General features: G+C 44.8%; 1 protein-coding gene across 7 annotated transcripts in view; it reads right to left on the bottom strand.

Moving 5' to 3' along the window:
- The window catches only part of ARHGEF7 (Rho guanine nucleotide exchange factor (GEF) 7), a 143,455-nt gene that overhangs the window by 22,104 nt on the left and 104,220 nt on the right, over nt 1–17,131 (bottom strand). For all 7 annotated transcript variants that reach the window (XM_011933903.1, XM_011933902.1, XM_011933905.1 and 4 more), the window contains 8 exons: nt 16,305–16,427; nt 10,184–10,322; nt 9,000–9,059; nt 8,113–8,259; nt 5,790–5,876; nt 3,119–3,197; nt 2,788–2,927; nt 148–372 (listed from right to left, as the gene is read on the bottom strand). In XM_011933903.1, the coding sequence (XP_011789293.1) occupies nt 148–372; nt 2,788–2,927; nt 3,119–3,197; nt 5,790–5,876; nt 8,113–8,259; nt 9,000–9,059; nt 10,184–10,322; nt 16,305–16,427 (1,000 nt within the window). The remainder of the gene's footprint in view (nt 1–147; nt 373–2,787; nt 2,928–3,118; nt 3,198–5,789; nt 5,877–8,112; nt 8,260–8,999; nt 9,060–10,183; nt 10,323–16,304; nt 16,428–17,131) is intronic.

Raw genomic sequence — 17,131 nt, 5'->3', positions numbered from 1 at the left:
ATAACCAAAGAACCAAGGCAGACCCCTTCTCAGTTCTCTAGGAGTTAGGGTGCATTTTGCTGCGTACAGAGGGACCAGCACGGCACACTCAGGGCCCAAGGCACGCTCACCGTCGTCTGGCTGTTTTGAGTGGTCAAGGGACCTCACCTCCTTGTAGCAGAGAGCAGCTGACGGCCGGAGGGGAGGCGCGGGCCGCAGGCAGCTCAGGCTCCAGGGCTTGGGTGTTTTCGGAGGCTCCAGGGGTCCCCAGTTGATGGTGGTGTGCGGGGTGCCGTGGTGGGAGGGGTGGGGGAGCGTGTGGTAGGCGGGCGTCAGCGGCGCGGGCTTGCTGTCTGCGTGCTTGCTGGACGGAGTGACCGGGTGGGAGGGGAGCTGCCGAGGGCACAGAGCGGGAAGGGCAGAGAACGTGAGACTTGCATGCTCACCGTGAAAGGGCACTATCACGCACTTCCTTCCACTCTTTAAACACTCCATGTGAAATAAAACCCAGGATTTATCATTTCATTCGAATCTCTGGCTCTCAGTAGTCAGTTTTTGGGGCCAAGCACCAGCTCGCGCCACCTGGGCTGAGCGTGGGACACTCCCACGGCGTCTGCCCCAGACGGGAGGGGCAGCTCTAGCTGGGGCCCCAGCACTCAGACATCCACTAGCCACATTTATTAGCTACGGAGTAACATTAACAGAAAAAAAGGTACTTTATCTAGTAAAAAGATGAGAATCTCACAAAAGCACACAGGGCATGTGGCTGCAAGAAGGAAGGTGATTCCCCCCAGTCACGTATTATTCTTCACCTGGTGATAAAGTGCTGGGCGAAACTAAGGCCCAATCGCCTAGTTTTGTTTTAAAAAAGTTTTCCTGGCACACAAGCAGGCCCATGCCTGTCTAAAGCTGCTGCTGTGTTACAAGGGCAGAGTACAGCTGCAAGAGGCCTGAACCTGTGAAGCAGAGAATGTTTACCATCTGGCTCTTTATAGAACACTGCCAAACCCTGGTAAAAAATCAGTTATTTTCTTAGAAAACTCAACTTTAATCAAAACAAAGTTAATTAAAAATTAACTTCTTAGAGGAGGTATGTCATTAATGAATTTTATATTCCTGGGGAAACCTGAAATATCCCATCACAATGACAGTTAAATGAGAAAAGTTAAGTAAGTAATTCTCAAAATCAGCCAATAATGACTTCAAATTAGCCAACAATAGTAAGGTGCGTTTAATGGGAGAACAAGCTGTGTGGCGCTGTGAACTGGAAACCCGAGTGGGGTCGGCATTCTGAAGTGCACGACCTTCAAAACAGGCTGAGAAGGAAGGCCCCACAGCAGCTGATGCCACAATTTCAAGAACAGACGCCATCAACTTTCTGCAACGATCACATTCTAGTCCCTGCACGGGGGAGGGAATCGTGTGAGATACAGGTCATGCTATGAAGCCACCGTAACGTCATCTTTTCATAGGAAATAATGTATAGATGGATAAAATTATGTAAGACATCCCTCCTAGCAACAACGTCAGAGTTAAGTAGCGTCTGGTTTTGTTTCTCCTTTCTTGAGAAAGTCAAAGGAAGTATGCTTTACGCTAAAATTAGAATATGATTTCAGTTGGACAGAGTTGGATCACAGGAGAATACATCATCCCACAAAAGAAAGTCTGTAGGAGAACGCAGAACACTTTAAACATGAGGCACAGTGCCTTCCCCGCCACCAGTGAAAGAAACACTAAGACGGAGGGTCTGGCCACAGAGAAAAGCTGACTTGATATAAAATTTTATGAAGTAGAGTTTCAGGCTGCTGTTGAAAATCTGAGTGAAGCAGCTCATCCACTGTTCTTTATAAACACACGTGTATACATGTCGCTGGGATAAACTGATCTCCATGAAAGAATGGAGAATTTTAAAACGGCAGAGCCATTAAAGATGAAATGCTCGCTAAAAGCCAATGAGCAGTTACCTCCACACTGCTGAGAGAAATCAGATGGACTCTGAAACTGATGAGAATATCAGAATACAGCAATCCTTCTTGATCTACAACCTTCCCATGAAAAAGAAAACATGAAAACTGAGCACATGACAGAACTGATCCTAATAACCTAGTAAGGATGTGAGGGAATCTGCAAGCTGAAAATGCCGTGTCATCATCACTCATTCTTTAAAAGCTCTGCCCAGTTTTTCGGTATTACTTGATAAAGGTGACGACTGTTAAAACAACCCGATACCAACTTCTTGAGCAAAAAACACCAGGAGAGGTTTAAACACTGCAACTGAATTCAGTGTTCATCTATTTTGAAAAGTTGTAATTCTCTAAAAATTCAAAGAGTTGCTGAGCTTTTCTAAGTAAAAGACACCTCAATTTCTTAAAATCAACAGTGTGTCATAAATTCTATTTTAATGCCTTCAACGTGAATCTGGCCCTTTTCATCATCATAATCATTTATTTTTGTTTTCTTAAATAAAGCATAATAAACAGTTAAAATTCTCAGAAAAATCATCTATAGTTTAGTGTAAAACTCCCCTAAATTAGTCTTCTAGGGCCACGCTGAGCAAAAGCAGCTTCCCCCAAGCACCTCTGAACTGTGCGTGAGGAGGCACAATTCAGGGCTGTTTCTCAAGAACACTCACTGGAAAACAATTCACTACTGCACAAAGAGGCCAAATGTTTTCAGAGAAACATGAAGCAAGTGTTTCTCATTTTTATCCCAATATTGATCTGGTTTTAAAGCACGTGATCACTTGCTGACAGCTCAGCCACGGGATGCCACGCCTGGAGTCTGGAAGGAGAAGCGCCGAGTCCTTACGGTGTGAGACGGCACCGAATGAGGCTTTATGGTGGGGTTTCCCACAGGCGTGACCTTCGTTTGCTTCTGTAGGTGGTCCACCCATTCCTGCAGGTCCTGCTGGTTGCTGCACGACACTAATATCCGCTCGATCATGCTCCCTAGAGGAGAGAAGGAAAAGACAGGCCGAGTGGCAACACAGGTAAAAAGCACGTGCATGCACACACAGCCCCCGGAATTCCACTCAACGCTTAAACACCACCTTCTGAAATATGCAAGCAAGAATCTGCACGCGGGGACAAGCTGCCTCTCCTCCCCGAGACACGGCACTCACACAGCTTGTGCCTATCACCTGATATTTCAAATGCATTTCTATGGTTTTCACTGTCCTCAAGCTTTGTGATTGTCATTCCTGTCGTTGGAAGCTTTCCCTAAAAAAGACCCCCCCACAAAAAAAAACAATTAGTGCTTTTCTAGAAAAAGGTACCATTATTAAAGTAAATATTAAATGATTTTAGAATTGGTGGAGGAACTGTGTTTGTGAACCAAAAAAAGCTCGTTTGTAGCAGATGCATGTATAATACAAAAATCTTTATCTCAAATAATAAATCATAATACTGTACTGTAAGCAAGAAACTCAACCGGCGACAAGGGACAGACTGACAAGCCCAAACATGCACTGTGTCTGATGAGCTGCTACTAAATAGACACCAGGACAAAAAAATCACACATTATGATTTTTAAAAAACTACCGTGTGTAACGGTTGTTTTAAATGATGTTTTTGCAGAAAAGAAGCATGTATTTGCCTCATAAAGAAATACAGAGGAAGCTCCAAGTTTAAAGTCAAAATGAGGGTGGGAAATTGAGGCAAGAACAAGAATTGCCTAACACTCTACTTTGTAATCCACCAAACAGAAAATCAGTAGTTGTGCTAAATGCTGCACACAATGCAGAAAATGGTTGGCAAACCAACGCTCCCTGAAAATGGAAGAAATCGGTAACTGCAACAGGAAATGTCAATGGAAAAGATACCAGAAACAGGGTACCAAGTGATCATTACAAACACATCAGAAGTGAACACAAAACAGCCTGGCGCAGCTGACAGAAACCACAGTACCCGGTGGCCTACCAAGTCCTCAGGAAGAGGCAGTGGCGTCTGGGTCGTGCTGCCTGGGGAGCGAGCGCTCCATCAGCTGCGGAGCGGGATTCTGCATAAGCACCTCCAGTGGGAGTGCTGCTCAATGGGTGTGGGGAACGTGCCCCACAGAGAATGGGTGGCAGTGCCACAACCTGACAGGGGCTCAGACATCCAGCAAGTAAGGGCCAGAGGGGCTGCTGATACCCCACAGTACCCAGGACAGTCTCACTGAGTCCTCAGCCCCGGGCCATGAATGATCCAGTCCAAAACGTCAGCAGTGCCCAGGTGGAGAAATCTCATCCTAAAGCATGGCAGGTGGAAGAGGAGACTGCTGGACACTTCTGTGGCCAAGCGTATTTTAAAAATGCTACACACCGTGAACTCCTTTCCAAGATTCATAATGCACGTAAGTACTTTAACAGCTGTGAGTGCTACAGAAAATGAAACTGCACAACTGTGTCTAACCTAGCCCATCAGAACATCGGTGCACAGAACACTGTGGCTGTGGCTGGATCGAACACTTTGTAGCATCCCCTAAAGCCAGTGTTCTAACGGTAGAAACAGAGACTGATGATCCAGAGGCCACGGGCCACCACTGTACTAAGAACGGAAGAACAGAATCCTGTCATTGAGATGAGCCCCAGCAGTCTGTCAGCACATCAAGGGTAAAGCCAGTGTGAGCACCAGCCTCACAGGCAGAGACTCAAGCCTGCCATGAGTGGCAACCTCTTCTCCCTTAGGCTAGAGAAGGCTCCTGTCTCCAGCCACTGGAATGAGACTCTGGGGATATAAAATAGGAAGCCCCATAGTGCTGACCAGAAAGGACAGAGATTTAGGTTTATCAAGGTCATTTAACAAAGAAGTAGCTGCTAGTTTATTGGAAAACTCTAGTGGGCACCACCTTAGCCACAGATCAGCTCTCTTCAGCAGTGGCCTTACAATCTACAGCCTTATTTTCCTGAGTCTTTTCCTATATATGTGATTCATCAATTCTAAAGCACCCGTTTTAGAGTAAGCGTATGATGACAAGTCCTCTCTGGGTGGTCGACAAAGCCTCTGTGAAGGCACAGTGTCTGCCTAGGGTTCTCTAACGCCCTTGCTGGGACAACACAAAACAACACACGCTACAATGAAATGCAGCCCAGGGAACACAAAGTGGTGGCTTCTGCTGCAGTGGTTATGTGGTAACTGGCCAGTCCTCAGAAAGTTGATGGGAAAGATATGAGCCTCTACAACTTCACAGAAAAAAAAGAACGAAACCTGCCAAGTGCATCTACTAGACAGCAAAAATACCAGCTCCTTCACATACCACCACTATAAACCACTGTCATAACAGAAAAGGCCCTGCTCACCCTTCACCTCCTTCTCAAATCTGCTGTCACATTTTCTCCAAGAAAAGCAGGGAAACAAAACTTAAAAAGGTTCAACGATCACACACTGCTACTTACATACTTACATCACTTTCTATCTGCTGATGCATTTGGGCAGTGCTGTGCCACTGACACAAGACCTTAGTCTACACTACCCCACTAACCCACAAGCCCTAGCTGAACCCATTTCACAGAACAAAACTACAGCAAGGAGCAGCAAGGTATTTTGCATGAAATGACAGAAGGCAATGACAGAGACTGACTTGTGCCACAGTCGTCTGTGTCCTTAAGAGGTTGCTCTACATTTACACTTCTTTCCTTTTTTAAAATTAACATAGGATATGCTTGCATAGTCACAACGCAACATAAACAGGAGCTGTACATCCATATCGGAACAAACAGCACTACACACACAGCACATACACAGATACATGTAATATTTAACACAAAATTCAAAGCCAGCCTGAAATTACCCTCAGATCCACAATAAAATGTAAATTGAGATTGTGTTTACCTGATAGATAAAGCCACTCATCCTAGGACTGGCAGACAACATTAGCAAAACATTTGGGAAGAGTAGAAGATATCTTTCATTCTTTTCCTAATACAAAAAAAGAAACCCAAAACATTTCTTAAAAAACATCTACTTACAAATGTGAGCACAAATACTTATTTATACTAGACCCTATGAAACATCACATGACATTTCTCATTTAGGTATTTCTGTCAAGTTTTATCAGGTAAATTAAATGGAAACAATCATGATAAATTCTGTATTAAGTCTCAATATATGATTAAGAGAGAGCTTTGACATATAGGTAAAGAGAAGGATTTCTAAATTCTTCAAAAAACAAAAGGTAAGAAACTAAACTGAATGATTAAAAGATCCTGCAGTCACAATTAGCCTGTGTAACATCTTGAAAATATATCTGGTTAAGGAGTTCAGCTCTGTGATTATTTTCAGGTAAGCTAAAATTTTCTTTTTCTGGTTCAGAGAAAAAGGAGAGAACCTATACATTTTAGTGGGGTCAGGGGAACAGGTGAAGTCTTTAAGCTAAAGAAAGGATAGGATAAAATGTTAAAATCAATTTTGGTCTATTAATAATTCCTGGCACTTCTCAAACCTCCCAAATGTCAACTCAGTGTTGTTTTCATCCACCCCATAAACATCACCTGGTTTACATCAGACTTAAAAGTGTTACTTATGTATTAAAAATCACTTGCTTCAGTAAGATAAAAGCCAAAGAGACGATAAGTGAAAGAAAAAAGTTCCTAAGAATCCAAAAAGAGACAAAAAAATGCCAGACAGTCCTTTTCACATGTTGACATTTAAACTATGGCCCCCAAAATTGTAATCAGTCCCAGGAATTAGTTTCCCCAAGTATATTCCTCAGAACATTAGGCTTACGCAAATCACCTTGAAAAGAGTCTTCCATACTTTAAAGAAGGCACTGAGAACGACTTGCTCTAGTCCCCTCTTGAAGACTCACAACACACTTTGGGAACATTGAGAGCCAAGTCTCTGAGGAGCTCTGTCATAAACAATCTTTCCACTAATTACGTTCAGTCGTGATCAGAACCCCTCTGAAGCATTTTGGAGTAACACCCACCAGAGTGGTGTAGATCTAATATTATAAAGAATACACTTTGGGAAATGTTTCCACAGATTAAAGTTTAAAAGAGCATGATTCAAAAAGAAACTGCTTCTGAAAAGATGTGAGGTTTTTATAATCACGGTTTCTTATGGTACCCAAACTATAGGACTACGTAGAAGGGGTGGTATTTTATAGGTGGAAAGGAAAACACACTGTAAAAGTTTCAAGTTTTTTTTTTTTTTTTTTTGAGACGGAGTCTCGCTCTGTTGCCCGGGCTGGAGTGCAGTGGCCGGATCTCAGCTCACTGCAAGCTCCGCCTCCCAGGTTCCCGCCATTCTCCTGCCTCAGCCTCCCGAGTAGCTGGGACTACAGACGCCCGCCACCCCGCCCGGCTAGCTTTTTGTATTTTTTTTTAGTAGAGACGGGGTTTCACCGTGTTAGCCAGGATGGTCTCGATCTCCTAACCTCGTGATCCGCCTGTCTCGGCCTCCCAAAGTGCTGGGATTACAGGCTTGAGGCCACCTCCCCCGGGAAAAAAAAAAAAAAAAAAAAAAAGTTTCAAGTTTTAGTTTTCTTTTTCTCCTTAGAGTCTCGTGTTCAAAAATGAGTCATTTAGCATGTTTTGATCATGTTATTTTTGCAGAGGTAGAATAAAATTCAAAAAGAGGTGCCTGTTTAGTGACCCACTGAATGTATGTCAATGTGAATCATGAAACAAACTGCTCGATTTTCACTGTGTGGGTGGGTATGTCCCAAAAATCTGAGTTGATCTCTCACTTAAACCAAACCCGTAAGAAAACTGTGACTCCTGTAAGCATATGTCGTCAGCTAGCATACTTCCACAGGAAAGTATAAGGACCTGAATGCACTGAGAGCGGCAGGTCCCTGTGAGAGCGAGCCTTGGTACAGAGTTGCTGGCCAGATAAGCGCATACAGCTCCATGCAGATGTGTGCATGGGATTCCTGCGAGTCTTTCTCCATGCTATCCCTTCAGTTCACGTGGGTTTCAGGCCACACTGACTTCAGCTGGATCAAACTGGTCAGTAAGTCCACACTCAGCTCTAAGCCTCTCTAACATGCCATAAGCCTCTCTCCTGCATCAAGAATAAAAAGTAGCTCACAAATTATAAGATAGAGCTTCTACTAGATGTTTTTCATTGCCTGAGATGCCTTTAAAATCTCCTGTTACGAGCTCCTAAGAGTGGGACAGAAACCCTGGTGCATACATGTGGGCAACAGTACCTCGCTTCCAGCACACTGGATCAGGACCTGGGACATGTAAGTGACGTTGCCCAGAGTTTTAATGTCATCGCCCTCCCAGTTCCGGATGGCTTCCGTCAGGATCTGCAGCTCAAGTTCTTTCCTTTTCCGGACTTCTTGACATTGGGCCTGACAGACACAGAACAACACTGTTAACAGACAGAAACTTCCAGAATCTTAAGTTCCGGCCACATTGCTTTGTATCGTCCTTAAGATAATTATTGCTTTATGTCTTACTTCTTCAGACAGATAATCTATTGAATGATCTGCTTAATTATACGGAATTGATAGTATTTGCTTGAAAGTATGAAATCAAGTCAAAAGAAGCAACGCACACAACTGCTCTGGAATACTAAGTATTATTTTAGAAAAATATAACAGACTTTGCCACTTGTATGAAAAAGAAATGTGGACAGGACAAAACTGTATTTTCATTCTGGTTTTGTTAGTGTTTGCCAATACAGAAGACTGAAGAGAAGAAACAAAGTGTAACTAACTTGTGCTATAAAATAAGGCATATATTTCAAAAATGCAGTTGGTAAGACAACACAACAGCAGAGAAAATGGAACCACCATTGTTCTGTTTTGCAATAAATCATTAAAGACAACATAAATGAAGCGTAAAAAAGTTTTAAATAATTTTAAAGTAGATCTAACATCAATTATACTGTGATTTTAAAAATTTTAAGTAATTATTCTATCATAGTCCACTAAAAGGAGTTTACCAGCCATAGAATGCCGACTCTGTTTTTCTTTCATGTCAGCACAAGTCATTTTTTAATCATTTGACTTTTTCAGTTGATAATTCTTTTACATTCATTTGTCACAATAATGTCTGGGGGGAAAAAACAATATGCTTAATCACTTACTGAAAGGTTTTTGAAGGCAGCCATAGATTTTTGAATATCTTGTCTATCTGTATGATAATCCTTTGAGTGAAAGAAACATACAATTAGCTCTCATAAGGAAAAGCTTTTCTTAAAAAGGTACTTTCTACAGACCAGCTTGAAACTTTTCTAATACTTTTCAACCCTTAATATTCCCTTTTTCCGTCAGCATTAAAGTGTCAGTCTTTCAGAAAATCATGAAGCCATCAGACTTAGGGGAAACATACATTGAAAGAGAACAGTCACGAGCAGCAGGGGTGGGGAAGCCAACACTTGCTTCATCAATCAGGTCTTATTGGAATACTGCCACGGCTCACATGCAGTATCTAGAACGGCAGAGCCGTGTAGCTGTGATGAAGACCCTACAGTCTGCCCCCTTATAGAAAAGATTTGCCAACTCAAGCCAAGAGAGTAACTTTATAATTTTTTTTTTTTTTTGAGATGGAGTCTCGCTCTGTCGCCCAGGCTGGGGTGCAGTGGCCAGATCTCAGCTCACTGCAAGCTCCGCCTCCTGGGTTCACGCCATTCTCCTGCCTCAGCCTCCCACGTAGCTGGGACTATAGGCGCCCACCACCTCCCCCGGCTAGGTTTTTTTTGTATTTTTTTGGTAGAGACGGGGTTTCACCATGTTAGCCAGGATGGTCTCGATCTCCTGACCTCGTGATCCGCCCGTCTCGGCCTCCCAAAGTGCTGGGATTACAGGCTTGAGCCACCGTGCCCGGCCAAGAGAGTAACTTTAACCCAAATTTCTGCTAGGCTGCAACCTGTTATTCAAAATTAAAAGAGCATAATCATTCATTAAATGATCAGTACAGTATTACCCTATAACTTATGCACACATTGTTTGTAGCTGATGATCCAGATAAGACATCTCAACATTATCTGAAAATGAGTTCTCATGTTTCAGCTTTTGGAAACTTTTCAATCAGCAGCAGTGGGTAAAAGAGAGATAAGCGGTAAATGTTTTTTAATAGAGCTGGAGTAAGGAGAAAAACATAATATTTAACAAAATCATTTTGACAATCCACTAAGTAAAAACTCTTTGTAAACTCTGTTGGTTCTGGCTTCTAAAATAAATCATGAATAATACTTTCCTTCACAGTTAAGTCTGACCATGCCACTAACCCTTGGTAAGGACTCCGAGTAAGAGAATGAAAGCGCAGTACCTCCATGTGTCTCTCGAGCTCTTTGAGCAGTGTAGGGTATTTATCCAGGCGCATGAAGGGTTTGCTCAGGCCCGTGGTCAGCACAAGAATCCCAGGGCTGCTGGCACCTTTGGTCTCCATGAACTCCCCCAACTCCTCACTGGGCAGCAAGTGGCAAGGGAGACACATGTGGTTAGCAATGACAGACAATGGTGGCTCTCTGATCTCCATGAGCAACAGCCAGAATTTATGAAACATGAGTGTTGCTTTTAACATCTGGAAGGCTCCAGCTTTTATCCCAAATCTGCGCTGCTTATCTGGAAATGCCAAAGGGGATTCCCACCCCTGAGGGGTCCCGTTCCTGCTCTCATATGAGCAAGAGTAACTACACACAGCACAGGATGTGTGGGTCTCCATGAGATCCCACTGACGCCGAGGCCCTCTGGCACATCAGTGCCATGCAGACATGTCCAATGGAAACGTGCACGCTCAGAGCCAGAATGGAGTCCAGTAATCTCAGAGTCTCAAGGTGGTAAGAACAAGGACTGAGCTGCTCCGGTAAAGAGCTAGAGCACGCCGATGGCGGTCATTCCCAGAGGTGAGTTCGTCCAGCAAGCAGGCCCCACCTATGTGCTGCCAGCACTCAGCCTGGGAGTAAGCAATGGCTCTTGGGGTGAGGAGCGGGAGAAGCAGCAGCAGAAGAAAGCAAACATTGATTTAGGCTTCAGAACTTCAAAAGCTTTGTGACGTTTAATCCTCACAATACACGAGGAAGCAAGGGGTCCCTGAGTGCAGACAGCGAATGCTGATTTATGCTTTAGAACTTCAAAAGCATTGTTACATTCAATCCTCACAACACGTAAGGAAGGAAGGGGTCCCTGTGTGTGGACAAAGAAACTGAGTGCATATCCCAAAATTAAGGAGTTAGAAAGTTTTAGATCTTCCCGTGTTCCTCTTTCACTATTCCCTTGATGGTGCCTCACCTAGCTTTCCCTACAGTGGGTCCTCATGTGCGTCACCTTTGTCCTCAGAGTTCCCACACCTGTGACAGAGGACACGGGCAGGATTCTGAGGGGTCCAGCTCTTCACGCACACGTCTGTTAAGGCTGACAGTCACCTGACTGCGACACCCCTTCACTGGCGATCTCTGGGGTCTCTGCCAGGCCCTGGGTCTGCTGTCCCTCACACTGCATGTGCCATCAGTCCACACATCTGACAGTGTGCAGCCCACAGAAAGGAGGGGACGCAGCACCAGCGCTGGCAGCCAATGCCAGGTCCAGGAGACCAGGGTGACTTCTCAGTCACCACATCCCATCCAGGAGACCCAGGTGACCACCACCCCCCGTCACCACGCCCCGTCCTAGAAGACAGGGGTCTCTAGTCACCAGAGCTGGGTTCAAATGATACCCATGGCACACTCATCCTAGGAACAAATTTTCCTAGTCTAGAGGTTTTCCCTTAAAAGGAAAAGATACTTTTATATCCTCATTATGTAAACGATGTCCTAAAATAAATATGAAAATCCTAACAGCAAAACTGAGAAACAAGCCAATTTCCGGTTCTGGTCTCACAGGAGCCTCCCACTGCACCACCCACCCCAGCCAAGCTGGCCACTGCCAGAGGTCTAGGGGACACCAGATCCATCAAGGGCTCCCCGGGAACAGACAGACAGTGTTTAGGTTAACCCAGAGGAAACTGAGTCCACAAACAGTGAATATTAACAGTTTCAGAGAGTTCAACCTAAACCTAGCTTCCCATGAGGACTGAGAGCCAGGGTGGTGCCAGCCCTTCCCGCTTCTTACCCTCCTTATTCCATGTGGATCCCCTGCCAAGGCAGCTAGGGAGAATGTCCCCCAATGAAACCAATTCAAACACCATGCTGAAAACCAAACGGTCACTAGGAAACCAGCCTTCTACTTCCTAAGACATAAGACCTTCCGAGAAGGCCACTCCCGTCTAAACGCTTTCTACAAAACCAGGGTGGTCTCATTAACCAAGGCCAGGGTGCGGTCCTATGCTGTGTAAAAAGAGTCACAATGCGGGGGCAGCACCTCTGTCTGTCCTTGCCAACAAGAAATACTTTCAATGAACAAATACATACACACACTTAACAGGTATTATCAACACTAAAGCAAATTATAAAAAAGGGTAATGTTGCATATATCCACTTATAAAAAAATAAGACGAGAAACATTTTATCAACTCCATATATAAGGCTTCATAATTATTTCTGTAAGGCTGTCCATCATGTTGATGCTGTTTTAAAAATTAGTAGCACAGAAACTGTCAGAGTACTTCTGAGTGTGGGTATGTGTGTGTGTCTTTTGTGAGAGAGCGCACACGCACAACAGCACGTGCACTTTTGTGGGCAACAGACAACTCAACATCTGTTGTCTATAACTCTGTGCTTTCCAAAAATCATTTCCTTGAGACAATCCCAGGCTGGAGGTTACTGAAATAAAGTGCAGTGCCATCTTCAGGGGCCTGCTGTGGGTAGCACCTGCACAGCAAGGTGTCCTGCTCACTGTGCAGGCTGCACTGACGTAAGCCCGTGAGCACACCGCACGTATTCCTATCATTTCTAAACATGGACACGTCCTCTGCCTTCTTACCCGGGGAGATGGGTGGGGAACTGAGGAAGGTCCAGGACAGACTCCCCTCCGCTGCAGCCACTACAGCCACTGTCCCCCGCCCCGTTCTCAGCTGGGGCAACAGTGAGTACTCTGTGGACAGCAGGACCACAAGGACAGAGGAGCCACGGGACCGCTCACCATGCTGGGCACCACGGTAGGCACTCACAGACATCAATGTCCCAAACATCACTCTAGGCGGGGCAGACCTACAATTCTGCAAGTGAAACAGAGGACAGCCTGCATGAAGGCCACTGCCCAAGCCATCACTGCCGGCAGAACGGCTGATGCTCTGCACCCAAGGCAGACCCCCACTATGTGGATGGCACGGCCGGCCCCTCTGACACGGGCAGTCTGTTCCGCACACACATCCCTCCCCTCTGCCCAGTTTACTTAGAAGTGCTCCCCTTTCCACTACTCACTCTATCCATTCCTAAAGCATGAATAGAGTGACATGAGGGCTTCAGACAGGAGCAATTTATATTTTACCAACAATTCTCTAGGTGTTGGAGAATTTATCAGGTGGTCCCATGAAAATCAAATTTTATGATACTAAAAATATATTTCAACTCCTTTAAATGTAATCCACATAAGGACCTTTTCCACCAAAATAAGAATCAAGGAAAAACCCATTCAGGTCATTATTTGTATTTCAGGGTTACTTGTGAAATTGCCTAACTATGGTACAGCAGAGAAAGATTAACAAAACTAAACAGAGTTACCCTCATCACCACTCCCTTAAAAAAAGCCCTGAAGCCAAAAAAGTGAAATGTGTGTAAGCAAAACTCCTTTTAACATCCACAGGACACTCTTACAATGCCAGAACAAACACTAAGTTAAAAAGGAAATGAAATTTTATAAATATTTGTGGATCATTTTAGTTTCAGTTTGAAGTTAAAAAAAAAAAAAAAAAAAGTAGTGCCACGATAAGACGGAACAGCTAGTTACAGCTACCCTGACGAAAGACAGCTCTTTCAGCTTCACCTCTGCTGATGCCAGCAGCCTCGTACATAGCGGTCTCTTCAGTCCTTACTGACACAGTGCTGTGGGCTGACAGCAGCCACAAAACACACGCAAGCACAGAGTAACCAACTGCTGGGGAAAAAAGTCGTTTTCACAGACTAAATTATGGCACCCATAGTTCATTCAAAATAGCTGGCCATGGACAAGTGTTGCCTCCATCACTGGACACCGTGGAAGGTCAGAGCTGCTAAAAAGCTCCGAGTTGGCATTCTGTACTCGCAGGGCTCACACTTACAACCTAAACCTAAGTAACACAAGGACGGTAAAGACGCAAATAAGACTTTAAACTTCAACCCACCACACTTGAACCAATCCTCAAAAATTACACCACGGCATGAGCAGATTAGTCTACCCACAGGCGTGGCAGCTTAAAGACCGTCACACACATGGAAAAGCCGGCAAGAGGAACAAGAAAGAATCCAAGCACAAAGGCAGGAAGTAGGAAGGAGCCTTGGCACAGGGAAGCCCGACCCCAATTCATTGCCGTGCTCTTTGGGGTAGGGAGGAATGTGTAGCCAACAGAGGGGGAACTCTCATGGCGCAGGGACCTCAGGAGGGCACACAAGCTTCAGGTTCCACAGTGGCAGCACCTGCTGGCTCGGGGGACCTTCCTCTCGTTGCAGCTCTGACTTCCAGCACTAAAGCAACAGTGACTTGCCCCCAGGGCTGCTGTCCAGAGTGGGCCTCAGCCTGTCCCTCCACTCTCTGGGCAGCCCTGGGAAGGAGGCACAAAGACCCACCTGTCTTCTTTCTTCTGGTTACTTCAGGAATAATGCCACACGTTCATTAAGACCTGACAAACACTAATTACGGTAATAACAGAGAAGAGGATAAACGCAGCACACGCCCACAAGCACTGCTCCTGAATGGCTTCGCATTTTAGGAAACTAACAGTCCCAGTGACTTTCAATGTCATTTTTAGGACAGGTCCTCAGAAAGATGAACTTTCTGTTCATCTTCCTCATCACTCCATCAATAATTCTTGAAGAACTTCCAGAGATACAAATTTAACACGTGCATTGTGCTTTCTGGAAATCTCATTCAATCTATAAATTTCCAGGGGTAGGGGCATAGCGCATAACTGGAAACATGCTGGATGCTTGGAGGTGCCGCGGACACAGCCCACACTCCTAAACGGGACGTGCAGAGGGAGGTTTCTTTGGGTTTTCCTTTTCTGCGACTGCTGTGAGTTCTAACTTCCTTTCCTTTCCCTGCATTGTTCAAGGCTGCTATTTCCTTTCTGGGCTACAGATGCTTTAGTAACAAATAGGAAGTTCAAACAAATCTTAATCTTTTTATATTTGAGCACACCCAGGAAACAATATCCACGGTCTTAAAAAAAAAAAAAATACAATAGAAGACAACAAAATATTCACTGAGCGTCTGGCGTGTTCACCCTGAGCTGACCTGCTGATAGTTTTAGCTGAACGTTTATAACATCCCTGTGAATGAGTTCCTTCAGGGAAGGAAGCTGAAACCCAGAGACAGGAGGAAATCTGCCCAAGGCTGCAGAGCCTGAAGGGAGCAGCCAGAGCCGAGTCCACTGTGCTGCCATGTCTGAGCTGTCCTAGGACACCCACGCAGTGCCACACCTGAGCCCCAAATGTGCTTCTAAAGAGGCAACCAACACCTGTTCACTGAAGAGGCTTTAAGTTGAAATGTTCAGTTAGGCTGAAGTTAAATATTTAAGTTAGAAAGAAAATGGCATATATCTTCATGCTACTAAAACAATACTTTTTCCATTTATGGTTTTGAAAGTATGTGAATTCCTGTTTTCAAAAGAAATTATGAAATGTTTTGTAAAACAATGATACAAATCTTTGGTCTCTTTTAGAAGCAGAAAGTGAGCCTCTGAGCCCTCTAGGCCCCGGTGTGTTCTCCTCCAAGCCAATCCTCAAATAAATCAATTCTTAACACTAACAACAGAGAGCCTCCTCAATAACTGAAACAGCTGAGAAACATCTTCCTCCAATTCGCAGGAAGCAGACACTGTCTTGCCTCACAAAATAAGCAGAACATTTGTGCATTCTCTGTTGCACTGGTTTTTAGTTTCAGGTTGAAAAGCTAATGGTCTCCAATGTAATGTTTTGTGTATAAACCTAAGATAAATCTGAAATGGGATACTTCTTCTTACAGCTGATGTAACTCGGGTTCATGTACTTCCAGTTTTAAGAACGGAGAGAAATATGATTCCAGGACCCTTGACTAAGCTTGTGGCTACACCCCAGAACACTTACCGACCCCCTCAACCTATTAACCAAAGGGCTTCAGGCTGTAGGGAAGACATCAAAAGAGATTTGTCTTTTTACAGAAATACCATCATTTCAAAGACTTCTTACCAGTACTTCTCAAGCACTAATTTTGAGGGGTAATTAAAATTCATATCCTTTAATAACCAAGGGACTATTAGCATCATCCTATTTCATGCACTATTTGAAGGACACAGAGCCATCCGCCCTCCCCACTGCCCAGGTGCCTAGCGAGCGAACCTGTGTTCCGTGAGGACATTCACTGCAGAAGGGTGATTGGCACAATACGTGAGGTACAGGGTTTTCATCTGTGGCATCAGGTTTAAAAAGCAGCCTCCAACTCTCTGCTGAGCTTCAGGCAACCTGGAGAAATGCAACACAAGGGGAAAGAGTCATCAGTTTTACAGACAGGACAACTGTGAACTGACAGACATGTAATACTCTGAGTAAGGAAAACCTCCCTTTGCACTTATCTGTGAAAACAAGAGGCCCCGATCCCAGCACACACATGTTGCTGCCTTGAGTCTAGCAGGGAGAAGCGGTGCCCAGAAAGCAGCTCTGCTGCCAGGTCCTCTCCGGCAGTGTTCAGACTGCCAGGACTGCGCACGGACTGCGCACGGCATCCCGACCAACCCTCAGGCCCAAGCTCTTTGGGCAGTGAGAAAAACAGAAGTCACAGAGCCTTTAGCTTTGCATAAAGTAAGGAGAATTATTGAATGTGGTTATTCAGTCTGTGAGGTTTTCTACCAAAGCAGCAGCATGAAGACCAACAAAAAATACAAAAACCGCCTTTCCCTTCAGGTTAGAGACTGGAAAGCGAGCCCACCTATCAGGTGCCTCTCCTCCCCAGATCCACAGCATCCTGACAGTTAACAGGCTTTTCCAAGAAGCATAAACTCACAAGAACAAAAAGAATGAGGAAGAGACAACCAGAATCAGCACTGGAAGCTGCATGAGGGGTGACGAGTCAGCACAAGTTTCGGGCATCAGGGCCCCCGGTGGTGCCGCTTCAGTGGGGGGTGTGCTAACGGGGTACGCGCTCACCTCTCCGGGCCCTCAGTGGGGGG

This window comes from Colobus angolensis, unplaced genomic scaffold (genome assembly GCF_000951035.1).
Source record: "Colobus angolensis palliatus isolate OR3802 unplaced genomic scaffold, Cang.pa_1.0 Scaffold13, whole genome shotgun sequence".
NCBI classification, from domain to species: Eukaryota; Metazoa; Chordata; class Mammalia; order Primates; family Cercopithecidae; genus Colobus; species Colobus angolensis.
This window is presented reverse-complemented; position numbering and strand designations above follow the sequence as displayed.